Source organism: Salmo trutta, chromosome 8, assembly GCF_901001165.1.
Source record: "Salmo trutta chromosome 8, fSalTru1.1, whole genome shotgun sequence".
Classification (NCBI taxonomy): domain Eukaryota; kingdom Metazoa; phylum Chordata; class Actinopteri; order Salmoniformes; family Salmonidae; genus Salmo; species Salmo trutta.
This window is the reverse complement of record NC_042964.1, coordinates 23,341,133-23,358,082: the sequence shown is the minus strand read 5'-3', so window position 1 is coordinate 23,358,082 and position 16,950 is coordinate 23,341,133. Positions and strand designations below refer to the sequence as shown.

At 43.2% G+C, this 16,950-nt stretch overlaps 1 protein-coding gene across 1 annotated transcript; it reads left to right on the top strand.

The window, feature by feature from the left end:
- LOC115198535 (lysophospholipid acyltransferase LPCAT4) lies at nucleotides 1–13,993 on the top strand. The gene is made up of 13 exons (XM_029760527.1): nucleotides 1–641; nucleotides 1,031–1,394; nucleotides 1,999–2,111; nucleotides 2,600–2,660; nucleotides 2,963–3,021; nucleotides 4,941–4,975; nucleotides 5,100–5,154; nucleotides 5,339–5,421; nucleotides 5,879–6,004; nucleotides 9,316–9,469; nucleotides 11,664–11,756; nucleotides 12,426–12,561; nucleotides 13,238–13,993. Exons 1-13 carry the CDS (start codon nucleotides 552–554, stop codon nucleotides 13,453–13,455), a joined length of 1,587 nt encoding a protein of 528 aa, XP_029616387.1. The 5' UTR covers nucleotides 1–551; the 3' UTR covers nucleotides 13,456–13,993.
- Nucleotides 13,994–16,950: the final 2,957 nt, after the last annotated feature.

Below are 16,950 nucleotides of genomic sequence, written 5' to 3'. Positions count from 1 at the left end.
AACTTTTCAGGATGTAGTCCGCCCCAAAACCCCACCGAAGAAGATCACCAATGCGAGTTGTTGTTCTTAGTTTTTACGCCATATGCATTGACACGAGCGCACCTTTCGTATAAAGTCCCTTGTATTAGAGTACAATAAATCAACGTATTGGATTTTTTAAAATTCAGATTCACATCTTCGATTTCACTTGGATCGGTTTCACTTTTGAACTTGTTTCTTTGTTTCTTTTTATCCAACCAACTGTCGCACTCCTCTCCTATCCCTCGGACTCCTCTCCTATCCCTCGGACTGGTTTCCCTCGGACTGGTTTCTCCTAGCTCTCTGCATCTTGATAACGTTACATTTTGAGAGGCACTTTTATAACTTTTATATCACAACTTTTTACGCAACGACAAATAGTTGCGGCGGAATTAAACTGTCGACGCACCGGGATATTCATCGCCATTCAGTGAATACCTCGCGCATCAAACCTCAAAGGGTTAGTTTGAAATCTGGTTGGGTCTGACCTACTTTTCACAGATATTGAGTCTGTCAAGGCTTGCCTAGTCGCCATGGAGAGGCGGGACAGTCGCCAAGCAACATCCGATTACCCTCACCCATTTATACACAAACTGAAACTGACCAGGGCACAGAGAATACGGGTGAGTAGTCTTATTATGCTTGAGGAAATGTGGTAAGAGTTTAAGTTGATAAGAGGACACATTTGAATGGTTTGTGTGTCTGCATGCATGTTGATTGTTGATTGTTGAATGCATGCATGCATTGTTGATTATCAACTGCACGCATCTATATTCTGGATTCATTGTAGCATGTAGCAGCTTGTCTAGGAACTACGTGATACAATATGATACATTGTACAATATGATACGTTTTTCTTCCTGCAATGTATAATATTCATTACACACACAGATGCACACATTCTGGCATAGGCCAGAATGCCAGAATGTGTGTGTAATGAATATTATACATTGCAGGCTACCCTATTTAACTTACTATTCTCCATATATTAACATGTCCCTTCAATCCACAGGGCATGGTGTTGGGCACCATCCTCTTCCCCATACGAGTCTTACTGGTCACCCTCTGCTTCCTGATGATGTGGCCTATTGCCCGGCTGCGTTTGGCCGGCTTGTCAGAGGAGGAACGCTCCAGGCCAATAGTGGCGGGGTGGCGTTGGTGGCTGCTACATTCCATCATCCGGTTCCTGAGCCGGGCAGCGTTTTTCTTCCTGGGGTTCTGGGTCCGGGTTAAAGGTCGTAGAGCGGGGTGTAAGGAGGCTCCCGTGCTGGCGGTGGCGCCTCACAGTAGCTTCCTGGACATGTTGGTGCTGCCGGAAACCCAGCTAGCTACAGTGGTGTCCCGATCGGAAAACCAAAAAATCCCCGTTATAGGGGGTGAGTGTGGGGGTAACTGGGAGTGGGACACATGCGCGTACAGACACACACACACACACACACACACACACAGTTGGCTAAGGTGGTGTCCAGATTGGAGAGCCAGAGCCTGCCTGTAATAGGGGGTGAGTGTTATGCGGGATACTTGGAGTGACTGGGTCAAAGTTGCCCATAAAAGACACAGATCTAGTATCTGATTACTGTCCTCAAATGGTAACCTTAATCACTGGGGATAAAATACCACACTGGGGGCAACATCATTCTACTCTGTTGGGGTGAGATGGAGAACGAGGGGGGGGGTGGAGGTTGGGAAAGGAGTGAGAGATGGGGGAGGGATTGGAGAATAGGGACTATTGAGAAATGTTGACAAACTCCTAAAACAAACTATTGCCTCATCACTTCTCTTGTTTGTGTTCTCCCGCTATCTTTTCCTGTCCTTCCCGCTTTCTTTCTCTCTTACCTTTTCCCTTCGTATTCCCTTTCCTATCTCTTCAGTAGCACAGGCCTTCAGTGGCTTTTGTGTCCTAATTCATATAATAATCATGTTATTATGGTTGTCACATTATAACAGCCTTGTGTATGGTTTCTATTTTTCTCCCTTTAGCCCTCCTGGGGTTTAATCAGTCAGTGATGGTAAATAGGAAGAATCCAGAGTCCAGGAAACAAGCTATTGCGCAAATCATAGAGAGGCTCACCTCCAACGGCTACTGGCCACAGGTAAGCAGTGTTCAAAGGTCATATTAGGCCAATGGAGGTAACAGGTGTAACGGAGTAGTCTTGTCCGAGACATGTAAACCCAATTGTTCAAGGATTTCCTATGGTTGAGACATTGGGTTACCACATAGGCGACGTGGGCTCACATCCAACCAGTTACACACATGTAACCTCACTGCATGAGTCTTGTGTCATGTAGCGCGACGACTCTGAGTTAACAGGCACGTTAGAATGATGTAACTATAGGACAATTAACATTACTGATGAATGGACGACTGTTATAGAACTGGTTTAACGCCTTCTTTCTCTCTATATACATCAATCACTGTCTCAATCTCTATCCCTCCCTCCATCTTTTTCTCTCCCTCTTTCTCCTCCTAATGAACCTTACTGATGGACTGGTTTTGCTAACTCCCTTGCTTTCTCACTTCACATCTCTGTCATTGTCTCTATTCATCAATCACGGTCTTTCTATCCCCTCCCTCTCTCAGATGCTGATGTTCCCAGAAGGCACCACTACGAACGGCACCATTCTCATCAAGTTTAAACGTGGTGAGAACCAGACCTTGGTTCAAATACTATTTGAAATCTTTCAAATGCTTTTAGCCTTTGCTTTAGCCTGCCTAGGGTGCCAGATTGGCGGTGTTTGCAATTTTGCTTCTATAATAATAGTTAAAATAATTTCTAATAGTATATGAACCTAGTATTGGTGAGCACACAAAGAATATCTTGGCTTAAATCAACAAACTGTCACTTATGCTGAACCTAAAGAAATGGATGGCATGTTGTGTTACGTAGGGAGGGGAGAAAGAAAGGTATGAGCTGACTGGTTTACTGTTCTCTCTCCCTTCGAGGTGCCTTCCTGGCTGGAGTCCCAGTCCAACCAGTTCTGCTGCACTACCCCAACAAACTGGTGAGTAGAGAGGGGGATTAAATAGAAAGTGAGTGGTGGAAGGAAGGAACCGCTGCCTCCGGGAGCATATATGGTCTGGGAGGACAGCATTACCACTAGACCGGCTCCAGACAGAGTAGGTGACTTGCTGATGGATTGGAATTGGGCCTGAGAACACCCTTCCTATTAAGGACTACAGTGTGTTCTGGTTGTGGGAAAATACCATGTTGTTTGCTTTCTAATCATAGATGCAGTGCCCTCCACTAATATTGGCACCCTTGGTAAATATGAGTAAAACTGGCTGTGGGGAAGAAGAAAAACATCTTTTATATTCACAAAAATCAAACCTTTAATTAAAGTAAAAATCTATTATCATAAAACAAATATGTTTTTTCTTAAATATATGTGTGCCACAATTATTGGCACCCCTTCATTTAATACTTTGTGCAACCTCCCTTTGCCAAGATAACAGCTCTGAGTCTTCTCCTATAATGCGTAATGAGTTTGGGGAACACATGGCAAAGGATCTGAGACAATTCCTCCATATAGAATCTCTCCAGATCCTTCAGATTCTCCAAGGTCCACACTTGTGGACTCTCCTCTTCAGCTCATCCCACAGGTTTTCCATGGGGTTTAGGTCAGGGGACTGGGATGGCCATGGCAAAGCCTTGTTTCTGTGGTCATTGAACCATGTTTGTGTTGATTTTGAGGTGTGCTTTGGATCAATGTCCTGCTGGAAGATCCAACCACGGCCCAGTTTAAGCTTCCTAGCAGAGGAAGTCGTGTTTTGATTTAATATCTGCTGGTACTTGATGGAGTCCTTGATACCATGAATCCTAACAAGTTGTACAGGGCCTTTGGAAGAAAAACAGCCCCACAACATCAAAGATCCACCACCATACTTCACAGTGGGGGATGATGTACTTTTCTGCATGGCCATCTTTCTGTCTACGCCAAACCCACCTCTGGTGTTTGTTTCCAAAAAGCTCTATTTTGGTCTCATCTGACCATAGAACCCAGTCCCAATGAAAGTTCCAGTAACGTTTGGCAAAATGTAGGTGTTTGTTGTTTGACAGCAAAGGCTTTTTTTTATGGCAAGCCTCCCAAACAACTTGTGGTGATCGTAGTTTTGGAGACTTTCTGACCCAAATCCCAACTAACGTCTGCAATTCTCCAGCTGTGATCCTTGGAGATTTTTGGGCCACTCGAACCATCCTCTTCACTGTGCGTGGGGTCAATATAGACACACGTCCTTTTTCAGGCCGATTGTTAACATCTCCAGTTGCTTTAAATTATTGCCCTGATAGTAGAAATGGGCATTTTCAACCGTTGAGCTTTTTTCTTATAGCCATTTCCTGGTGTATGCAGCTCAACAACCCTTTGTCACACATCATTACTGTATTCTCGGGTCTTTCCCATAGTAATGGATGACTATGGGAACTTGGCCTGTGTGTCACCTCATATTTATACCCCAGTGAAACAGGATGGCTTACCAGTTAAGTGTTCCTAATCACTCAGGTGAACTTAAAAACGTAAAATATGAATGGGTATATACTTCTGTTACATTTTACTCATAAGAATGTCTAGGGGTGCCAATAATTGTCACACATTTTGGAGAAAAATATTTGTCATTTATTTCACATTTTATTTTTTTCAATTTTACTTCAATTAAAGTTTTGGTTTTTGTGAATATTTTGAATGAAAGACCAAGAGGATAAACAGCAAAGACGTTTTGCTCAAATTTACCAAGGGTGCCAATATTAGTGGAGGGCACTGTTGTTAATCTTTGTGCATGTTGGAACTCCAATGGCGCAACAGCATGTCTGTACAGGGTGTGTTTTGAACTGAGTGACCTGTAGGCTATGCAGTGTTCCGAACAGAATCAGATGACGTACTGTCTGCACATGTGAGTTTAAAAGAAAATGTGCTAATTTTTCTAGGATACTGTGCGCTGGACCCACAAGGGCACAACCTGGTAAGGCATCATCTAAATGACATTTTTTCCCAAAAATATAATAATCATTGAACTTCATTATCTATAATATTGGAAATAAACTTTTTCTAAATGTTATTTCACTGATGGGTGTTGTTCCCTCCAGGATTGAGACACTGTGGCACACCTGCTCTCAGCTCTACACTAACGTTACTGTTGAGGTATGATAGTGTTCTGTTTTCAGATTGGCTGTCAGTGTAAATGTCCTCTTCTCTTATTGGCGATATTACCTGTCAGTATTAATATCCTCTTCTGATTTCCTGTATTACCTGTCACTATAAATGTAATGTTCTCTTATTGGCTACAGTACCTGTGTTAATATCCTGTACTCTGATTTGGTTACAGTTTCTGCCAGTATACACCCCCTCTCAGGAAGAGAAGGATGACCCTAACCTGTATGCAGACAACGTCCAGAAACTCATGGCCAAGTAAGTTTACACGGAATTTCTGCCTGTAATGTATGTGTATCTCATCTTTGGGCTGAGTCTTCTTGAGGTGTGTGTTTGTTGTTGCTGTATGTGTGTTATTCTAACAGTACTGAGTTTACCTCTTTGAGCTTGTCAGAGCTCTGGGTATCACAGCTAAAGACTATGGCTGTGTACGAATACCTGTACTTGCGTTTTTAAATTGTAGGCTTTTTGAGAATGAGTATGGTTTAAATGCCAGGATCATTTACGCTTTTCATCTAGTAGAATTGCGCATTAGATGATGCATTCTCAGTACGATCAGCCTAGTATGCTGATATTTGTTGCTTACTGCGTTCGTTTTGACTAAATATGTAGTACGATTAGTAAACAATATGCAGTTTAAGTAGTAGGCACTGCTTATGTGAACGAGAGGTGTGTGTGTGTGTGGTCTAACAGTATCATCTCCTATGTGTTTCAGGACTCTGGGTATCCCAGCTACAGACCATGTGATGGAGGGGCGTGTTCCTACCAGAATGCTAGGGGGGCTCTCCCTCCCCCTAGAACCCCCAGCCAGAGAAACCCTCTCGCTGCTGCACAAAGACGGGTAAGAGAGGTGTGTGTGTCACAGGAGGCTGGTGATGGGAGGACGGCTCATAATAATGGCTGAAATGGAGTAAATTAATTGGTATCAATCTGTTTGATTTTGTTTTTATACCGTTAAGTACACTCGGTTCTAGCCATTACTATGAGCCAGTCCTCCCCAATTAAAGTGCCACCAGTCACCTGTGGTTTGTGTGCCTGTGTGGAGTCATACATATGTGCTCTATCAATTGTTTGTGTGTGTGTGTGCAGAGTCATATAACAATAACCAACCAAAGGTGCATACCTGTCTATAAAAGGTCCCACAGATGACAGTGCATGTCAGAGCAAAAACCAAGCCATGAGGTCAATGCAATTGTCCGTAGAGCTCCGAGACAGGATTGTGTCGAAGCACAGATCTGGGGAAGTGTACCAAAACATTTCTGCAGCATTGAAGGTCCCCAAGAACACAGTGGCCTGGAAGAAGTTTGGAGCCACCAAGACTCTTCCTAGAGCTGGCTGCCCGGCCAAACTGTGCAATCGGGGGAGAAGGGCTTTGGTCAGGGAGGTGACCAAGAACCTGATGGTCACTTTGACAGAGCTCCAGAGTTCCTCTGTGGAGATGGGAGAACCTTCCAGAAGTACAACCATCTCTGCAGCACTCCACCAATCAGGCCAGACAGCCAGAGTGGCCAGGCAGAAGCCACTCTTCCGTAAAAGGCACATGACAGTCTGCTTGGAGTTTGCCAAAAGGCACCTAAGACCATGAGAAACAAGATTCTCTGGTCTGATGAAACCAAGATTGAACTCTTTGGCCTAAATGCCAAGCATTACGTCTAGAGGAAACCTGGCACCATTTCTACGGTGAAGCATGGTGGTGGCAGCATCATGCTGTGGGGATTTTTCTCAGTGGCAAGGACTGGGAGACTAGTCAGGATTGAGGGAAAGATGAACAGAGCAAAATACAGAGATGGTTCACCTTCTACCAGGACAACGACTCTAAGCACACAGCCAAGACAACGCAGGAGTGGCTTCGGGACAAGTCTCTAAACGTCCTTGAGTCGCCCGGACTTGAACCAGATCGAACATATCTGGAGAGACCTGAAAAATAGCTGTGCAGCAACGCACCCCATCCAACCTGGCAGAGCTTGAGAAGATCTGCAGAGAAGAATGGGAGAATCTCCCCCAATACAGGTGTGCCAAGCTTGAAGTGTCATACCCAAGAAGACTTGAGGCAGTGATCGCTGCCAAAGGTGCTTCAACAAAGTACTGAGTGAAGAGTCTGAATACTTATGTAAATGTAATATTTCAGATTTTTTTCTAAAAACCTGTTTTTGCTTTGTCATTACGGGGTGCTGTGTGTAGATTGATGAGAACAACAATTTAATCAATTTTACAGTAAGACTGTAACATAACAAAATGTGGGAAAAGTCCAGTTGTCTGAATACTTTTTCAGAAAGCACGGTATACAGTTGAAGTCAGAAGTTTACATACACTTAGGTTGGAGTCATTAAAACTCGTTCTTCAACCACTCCACAAATTTCTTGTTAACAAACTATAATTTTGGCAAGTCGGTTAGGAAATCTACTTTGTGCATGACACGTCATTTTTCCAACAATTGTTTACAGACAGATTATTTCACTTATAATTCACTGTATCACAATTCCAGTGGGTCAGAAGTTTACATACACTAAGTTGACTGTGCCTTTAAACAGCTTGGAAAATTCCAGAAAATAATGTCATGCTTTAGAAGCTTCTGATAGGCTAATGGACATCATTTGAGTCAATTGGAGGTGTACCTGTGGATGTTTTTCAAGGCCTACCTTCAAACTCAGTGCCTCTTTGCTTCACATCATGGGAAAATCAAAAGAAATCAGCCAAGACCTCAGAAAAAAATTGTAGACCTCCACAAGTCTGGTTCATCCTTGGAAGCAGTTTCCAAACGCCTGAAGGTACCACGTTCATCTGTATAAACAATAGCACGCAAGTATAAACACCATAGGACCACGCAGCCGTCATGCCGCTCAGGAAGGAGACGCGTTCTGTCTCCTAGAGATGAACATACTTTGGTGCGAAAAGTGCAAATCAATCCCAGAACAACAGCAAAGGACGTTGTGGAAACAGGTACTAAAGTATCTATATCCACAGTAAAACGAGTTATATATTGACATAACCTGAAAGGCCGCTCAGCAAGGAAGAAGCCACTGCTCCAAAACCACCATAAAAAAGCCAGACTACGGTTTGCAACTGCACATGGGGACAAAGATCGCACTTTTTGGAGAAATGTCCTCTGGTCTGATGAAACAAAAATAGAACTGTTTAGCCATAATGACCATCATTATATTTGGAGGAAAAAGGGGGAGGCTTGCAAGCCAAAGAACATCATCCCAACTGTGAAGCACGGGGGTGGCAGCATCATGTTGTGGGGGTGCTTTGCTGCACTTCACAAAATAGATGGCATCATGAGGGATGAAAATTGTGTGGATATATTGGACCTACATCTCAAGACAGGAAGTTAAAGCTTGGTCGCAAATGGGTCTTCCAAATGAACAATGACACCAAACATACTTCCAAAGTTGTGGCAAAATGGCTTAAGGACAACAAAGTCAAGCTATTGGAGTGGCCATCATAAAACCCTGACCTCAATTCTGCAGAAAATGTGTGGACAGTACTACAAAAGTGTGTGGGAGTAAGGAGGCCTACAAGCCTGACTCAGTTACACCAGCTCTGTCAGGAGGAATGGGCCAGAATTCACCCAACTTATTGTGGGAAGCTTGTGGAAGGCTACCCAAAATGTTTGACCCAAGTTAAACAATTTAAAGGCAATGCTACCAAATTCTAATTGAGTGTATGTAAACTTCTGACCCACTGGGAATGTAATGAAATAAATAAAAGCTGAAATAAATAATTCTCTGTACTATTATTCTGACATTTAACATTCTTCAAATAAAGTCTTGATCCTAACTGACCTAAAACAGGGAATTTTTACTGGGATTAAATGTCAGGAATTGTGAAAAACTGAGTTTCAATGTATTTGGCTAAGGTGTATGTAAACTTCCGACTTCAACTGTAGGTTGATGAGAACAACAATTTAATCAATTTTACATTAAGAATGTAACGTAACAAAATGTGGAACAAGTCCAGTTGTCTGAATACTTTTTCAGAATGCACTATGTGTAGGCTATTTATCTATGGCTTTGTGTTTGATCGTAACTGTGCAGGTGCTCTCATTCTTGTGTGCAGTGCTTCTTAAATTGTCATCTAGAAACCTCTCTTTCTCATTTCTCTCCCCTTCAATCTGTTTCTCTCCTTCCATCTCTCCCTCTCCATCCTCAGTCTCAGAGAGTCAGAGGTTGAGGTGGCACTAACTCAGATGATTGACAGGTGTCAGTCAGAACAGGGTTGGAGGGCTGTTGCGGATGAGCTGGTCCCTCTTATGGGACTGACTGACAGACAGACTGCTGCTAAGATCTGTGGTCTCTACTCAAAGGTAAAGTACTCTGAGGTAAAATTGTCCACCAGCGTCAAGCGTGTGTGTGTGTGTGCAGTACACTTTGATTATTTCTTGGTGTTGTGTGTACTTTGTTTCTGTGTTGTTTGTGTAACAGTGACAACGTTTGCATGCGCACAGTTTTCCGGCTAGTAACTCATATTCCGCTTAAGGTCTTATTCAGGATAAGCTGTTTACATGTATCTTTTTGAAATCCCGTTCACGAGTATCCATGGAATCTGTGAATATACAGAATATTCCTAATTGACTTTCATATTGGTTAAATGTAATAGTACAGTGCATTGGGAAAGTATCAAACTTTATTTGTCACAATACACAATAACAAGGCTATTGTACAGGGGGCACCGATAACGAGTCAGTGTGTGGGGGTACAGGTTAGTTGAGGTAGTCTGTACATGCAGGTGGGGGTGAAGTGACTATGCATAGATAATAAACAGCGAGTAGCAGCAGTGTTCAAAATGAAGTGGGGGTGTCAACGTAAATTGTCCGGTGGCGATTTATTAATTGTTCAACAGTCTTATGGCTTGGGGGTAGAAGCTGTTGAGGAGCCTTTTGGTCCCGCTTGCCGTGCGGTAGCAGAGAAAACAGTCTATAACTTGGGTGACTGGAGTCTCTGACAATTTTATGGGCTTTCCTTTGACACCGCCTATTATATAGGTCCTGGATGGCAGGAAGCTTGGCCCCAGTGATGTACTGGGCCGTTCGCACTACCCTCTAGCGCCTTACGGTCAGATGCCGAGCAGTTGCCGTACCAGGCGGTGATGCAACCGGTCAGGATGCTCTCAATGGTGCAGCTGTAGAACCTTTTGAGGATCAGGGGACCCATGCCAAACCTTTTCAGTCTCCTGAGGGGGAAAAGGTTTTGTCGTGCCCTCTTCACGACTGTCTTGGTGTGTTTGGACTATGATAGTTCGTTGGTGATGTGGACACCAAGGAACTTAACTCTCAACCCGCTCCACTACAGCCCCGTCGATGTTAATGGGGGCCTATTCGGACCGCCTTTTCCTGTAGTCCACGATCAGATCCTTAGTCTTGCTCACATTGAGGGAGAGGTTGTTGTCCTGGCACCACACGGGTGCATGCTCAGTCCCCTCCTGTACTCTCTGTTCACTCATGACTGCACGGCCAGAACACCATCATCAAGTTTGCCGATGGCACAACAGTGGTAGGCCTGATCACCGACAACGATGAGATGGCCTATAGGGAGGAGGTCAGAGAACATGCAGTGGCATGTTCTCTGACCTCCTCCCTATAGGCCATCTGATCAGGCCTACCACTGTTGTGTCATCGGCAAACTTGATGATGGTGTTCTGGCCGTGCAGTCATGAGTGAACAGGGAGTACAGGAGGGGACTGAGCATGCACCCGTGTTGAGGATCAGCGTGGCGGATGTGTTTTTACCTACCCTTACCACATGTGGACGGCCCGTCAGGAAGTCCAGGATCCAGTTGCAGAGGAAGGTGTTTAGTCCCAGGGTCCTTAGCTTAGTGATGAGCTTTTAGGGCACTGTGGTTTTGAACGCTGAGCTGTGGTCAATGAATAGCATTCTCACATAGGTGTTCCTTTTGTCCAGGTTTGAAAGGGCAGTGTGGAGTGCAATAGAGATTGCATCATCTGTGGATCTGTTGGGGCAGTATGCAAATTGGAGTGGGTCTAGCGTTTCTGGAATAATGGTGTTGATGTGAGCCTTTCAAAGCACTTCATAGCTACAGATGTGAGTGCTACGGGTTGGTAGTCATTTAGGCAGGTTACCTTCGTGTTCTTGGGTACATGGACTATGCTGGTCAGTTTGAAACATGTTGGTGTTACAGACTCAGTCAGGGACAGGTTAAAAATGTCAGTGAAGACACTTGCCAGTTGGTCAGCGCATGCTCGGAGTACACGTCCTGGTAATCCGTCTGGCCCTGCTGCCTTGTGAATGTTGACCTGTTTAAAGGTCTTACTCACATCGACTATGGAGAGCGTGCCACACTATTCCGTCTAAGATCAGCATATTCCAGGCATCTTATCCTGGTTTCACATATCCGGGATATAAGCTTTTTCGGGTTATTGTAAACGGGATTTGATATTTTATATGCGTCAACTCAAAAACAAAGTTCTTGAATATCCCAAGTAATAACGGGATATTGGTGTGCATGTAAACGTGGTCAGTGTGTGTGTGCGTTGCATTGCAGGATGACAAGGTGGATCTCAGACAGATCTATCTAAGTGTGGCTGCTGTCTCCAGCTTTATGGACTTCAAGTCTCTCCTTCACATCGCCTTCACTGTAAGTACATCTCCCAGTGTTTGTGTGCGTACGTGTAGAATAGATTCATAACCCCTGTGTTAATGTTTAGAGTACATGTTAAATATGGTCTGAAGTTATGCATTTCAACCTATAAAGTGTGTGTACATAGCCTGGGTCCCAGATCTGTTTGTGCGCTTGTCAACTCCAACATGTTTGGCAAGTGAGCAGGAACAGACTGGTACCCAGGTTAAGAACAGAGAAACAAACCCAGGCGGTATATACAGTATAAAGAGGGCGCTTTAACCTATAAACTAGTCATATACAGTATATTTTACATGTGTTTGTATGTACTGTATTTGTACAGTGCATTCGGAAAGTATTCAGACCCCTTCACCTTTTCCGCATTTTGTTACGTTACAGCCTTATTCTAAAATGGATTAGATACAGGGGTCTGAATACTTTTAGAATGCACTGTGTATATACTGTATTTTCTAAATGGAATATTTTACAAACTGTATATTAACTTTATATACTTACATAAACAGTGTATTTTTTTAACCCAATATAAACTATCTGCTGTGTGTGTGTGTGTGTGTGTGTGTGTGTGTGTGTGTGTGTGTGTGTGTGTGTGTGTGTGTGTGTGTGTGTGTGTGTGTGTGTGTGTGTGTGTGTGTGTGTGTGTGTGTGTGTGTGTGTGTGTGTCTGCAGCTGTATGACAGAGAGGGTCATGGCAGTCTGACTGCAGTGGATGTGTCTGACCTGATGGGGGCGATAGTGGGGAGTCCTCAATACCACACAGAGGAGCTGTACTCAGAACTGTCCTGGAGAGGCGCGCCCACTGAACGCAAGACACCAATCTATATTAACATAATTTACATTTAAATGAATGAACAACTTGATTAATCAAATAAACATATCTTTATTTTTTGGGGGACCCATCTACCACGACCCCTCTTTCGGAGGACAAAAAAACATTTTTGTTACATGTATATTCTACACATTATTTTTTTACACCGTAATTACATAACTATATTTTTGCTATTTGATTACATCTGGATAGATGGTACTTAAACACATCCAGTATACATTATATGAAGTGTTTTCAGTCAGAACTATTATAGATCATGGGTTTTTTAATCCTCACCTCAGCTACTTTCAGCCCATTCCAACTTACCTTGATTATTAGTGTGTATTATTAAACTTTTTTTTGCCTTTTGTGGCTGTTGAGCAGAAACCAAGTCTGTGATCATGTGACACAAGCTGTTTCAAAGAAGAGCGATCGTCCGACTGCCCCTACCTACTGGCTCTTTCTCAATTAATCTTTCCTCGATTCCCCCGCATCCTCTCTCCTTGCCTCCTTCTCAAAACCCATTAGAGAAGTTCTGACGGAAGGGACCGTGGACCTTCTCCAATACAGTTGAGGCGCCAAGGAGATGGGTAGCGAGGACTGAAGGAAAGACAAGTTGAGAGAGCCACATCCTTGTCAACAACCCTAACGCTACATTGTTGTATCTCTACAGAGGAGCTGTTCAGAGTGCTGACCACCCATCCCACCTATCAGAAGCTGATCAGCGAGTACCTCGCATCTGAGGGGGCAGAGTCTACAACGCCATCGACTCCTCTGATCAATGGGAAGGTGGGAAACAATAATGAAGGATTGCCTAACGACAACAGATCGGCTTTGCTTTATAAAACTGCTGATAACAGCTCGGCTCTACCCCACAAGAAGGATGACTAAGTGAAGGAACTCTGAAGCATAGTAATTGAATTCCTGACTGGGCAGTCTAATTGCTGTGGTCTGAAGGGCTATGTCCCTTCTAGAAATTATATTTATGTACTCTGAAGGCTAGTCTGTTGCTGGCTACGTCTCCAATGACACCCAATTGACTTTGATGGCGAATTCCCTTCTAGGAATTATATTTCTATGGGGTTTACACCGTTTTGAGAAATGGAGTAACCTGCACAAAGCAGCTCTACAGTATCTACAGTAAGCCCCATAGATGTCAAAGGGAATATATGTCATGATTAGTTTGTGTGAGTCTCAGATTAGTTATATATTGTTTACAATGTACATAGCTTGCTATGATTATGTCACGCAGTTCTCTGAGTCTGTTCATCAAGATGCTGTGAAAATAGTTTCACAATAGTTATTTATAAATGTGATGTTTTAATAAAATTAAGAGTTCTTGTATTTTGTACTGCTTGAAAGAGATGTGGTATGTGAATCATTTGTATTGTTTAAAGAACAAAATATATAAACCAAACGTAAATGACTATTCTCAAGATTTTTTATTGTATTATACATACACCTACAACTGTAGAAATCCACTTTTTCGAGCTGAAAGACAATGGCCAGAGTTTACTGGCCAGTTTACATATGGTGTTGCACAACAATTTAAGTCTATAAAAGTCGTTGTTTTAGTCAAAAGTATGATATTCCGGCGAGAAGTGACAAATCCGAACTACCCACTTTGTGAAAATGTGTGTGAATGCGGTGTCTTTCTATGATATGACGTAATAATTATTTTAAGCCTACATTTCGTTTCAGGGCTGGATTTTATTTGAATGTCACCACCCACTAGCATGGCATTGTTTATTAATCAGAAACAGATGCAGTCTTCGTGACCAGATACTCAAGTGGCCGCTCTAACAATGGAAGGCTGTCAGCATGTGGCAGGATCAGGTGGGACCATTCCAGCCAATGAGAGGGCAGATACGCATGTGAACAACAAGCACAACGGTTACCACAGCCACAAAGTCAGTTCTCTCTAATCCGTTACTCTTCTTTCTCTGACTTTTCAGAGAACTAGCCTTTTATGTCCTCTGCTTCATCCCCTTTCTCGGCAATTTTTGCTGTTTTCGTCAATTCCTTTCCCCTATTCTCTGCAGCTTTGCTTTTCCTCTTTTCTCTCATCATGGGACTTGGCTTTTCTGTCTTCTTTGCCTCGACTCGTTGTTTCGCCGTCTCTGTTTTCTTTGTCCTTGTTGAGGCTCTTTCAGTATCACCTTCAGTTTATCAGTGTTAATATTAGGAGCAGTAGTCGCCTTGGACTCACACTTTCTCTTCCTCACTGTATGTCTGTTTCTCTTCAGCTTGTTTGTTTTCTTATTTTCGTTGCTTGTCTCGCCTCCTTTTGACTTTGTTTCTTTTCTGTTACGTTTTGTATTTGGTTGCTATCACTTTCTCCACCTCAACTCCTATAACTAGGTACTTCACTTTTTTTCCCTTTATCTTTTCCGTTACTCGCTATTTTGATTTTTCTATCCCTGCTCTTCTGTCACCTCAAACTTCAAGAATCTAGGGTTGAACACACACGGCACATCTCAAATGACGCCCTGTTCCGGCCACATAGTATGCTTGTGACTAAAAACGCAACCATAAACTGAACATCAATAAAGGTAGACCTACCAATTAGTTGTGTTTTTACTGATATCAAGTTTGTTTATGAATTATTAAGTGATTAAAATTCGTAATTCTGTTACCAAATCGAATTACTGCAATTGAATTACCAGTTCGTCCCATTCTCACTTTTCACACAGGATATTCCACATATAGTGCACTATTTTTGACCTGAGCCCTATGGGCCTTAAATCAAATGTAATGCAGAATATGGGGATTCGGGAATAGGGTTCCATTTGTGATGCATACATTTCTTTTTTAACCACTAATAACATCACTGTTTTGACAAGCTATGTGTAAAGTGTGTAATCTCATTTTATTCAGAGTTACTGAAGTAATGTAAGTGTGCATTTCCATGTAAAAGGACCCATGAACACAAACGTGGTGTTCATAGGAGCGTGTCAAATTGGATTACACTGAAAGCTAAGAGTCTATAATTTTGAGAAATTAAGGCATATACACATTTTATTTATAGGCTTTGATTTCTTGTCAAACTGATGGAAATATGGGTCTTTGACAACATTTACCAGAAAAAGTCTTAAAAGGTATTAGAAATACAGCAAAACACAATATTGTTTAAGTAATGACCCCTGCCAACTAATATCTACATTTATATTTAGTTTTGGAGAAATTATTTGCCTTGTAATTCCGTTACCAAAACCCCACATACGTATCTCCTTCATGAGGAGGGAGGATAATGAAAGTTCACAGAAGTAACAAGTAAAGGTAGACCTACCAATTTAGTTGTAAACTCAGCAACAAAAAAAAGAAATATCCTCTCACTGTCAACTGCGTTTATTTTCAGCAAACTTAGCATGTGTAAATATTTGTATGAACATAAGATTCAACAATTGAGACATAAACTGAACAAGTTCCACAGACATGTGACTAACAGAAATGGAATAATGTGCCCCTGAACAAAGGGTGGTCAAAATCAAAAGGAACAGTCAGTATCTGGTGTGGCCACCAGCTGCATTAAGTACTGCAGTGCATCTCCTCCTCATGGGCTGCACAAGATTTGCCAGTTCTTACTGTGAGATGTTACCCCACTCTTCCACCAAGGCAATTTCCAAGACATTTCTGGGGGGAATGGCCCTAGCCCTCACCCTCCGATCCAACAGGATTGAGATCTGGGCTCTTCGCTGGCCATGGCAGAACACTGACATTCCTGTCTTGCAGGAAATCATGCACAGAACGAGCAGTATGGCTGGTGTCATTGTCATGCTGGAGGGTCATGTCAGGATGAGCCTACAGGAAGGGTACCACATGAGAGAAGATGATGTCTTCCCTGAAACGCACAGCGTTAAGATTACCTGCAATGACAACAAGCTCAGTCCGATGATGCTGTGACACACCGCCCCAGACCATGACGGACCCTCCACCTCCAAATCGATCCCGCTCCAGAGTACAGGCCTCGGTGTAACGCTCATTCCTTTGACGGTAAACGCGAATCCGACCATCACCACTGGTGAGACAAAACCGCGACTCGTCAGTGAAGAGCACTTTTTGCCAGCCCTGTCTGGTCCAGCGACGGTGGGTTTGTGCCCATAGGCGACGTTGTTGCCGGTGATGTCTGGTGAGGACCTGCCTTACAACAGGCCTACAAGCCCTCAGTCCAGCCTCTCACAGCCTATTGCGTACAGTCTGAGCACTGATGGAGGGATTGTGCGTTCCTGGTGTAACTCGGGCAGTTGTTGCCTTCCTGTACCTGTCCCGCAGGTGTCAGCTGTCCTTCCTCTCTCCCTGTAGCGCTGTCTTAGGTGTCTCACAGTACGGATATTGCAATTTATTGCCCTGGCCACATCTGTAGTCCTCATGCCTCCTTGCAGCATG

Excerpts from the sequence above, each read along its gene's own strand:
- LOC115198535 (XM_029760527.1), top strand. The coding sequence starts at position 552 with ATGGAGAGGCGGGACAGTCGCCAAGCAACATCCGATTACCCTCACCCA. Across the intron at positions 2,661-2,962 it reads TCTCATCAAGTTTAAACGTG|GTGCCTTCCTGGCTGGAGTC; the intron begins GTGAGAACCAGA and ends TCTCCCTTCGAG. Across the intron at positions 11,757-12,425 it reads TCCTTCACATCGCCTTCACT|CTGTATGACAGAGAGGGTCA; the intron begins GTAAGTACATCT and ends GTGTGTCTGCAG.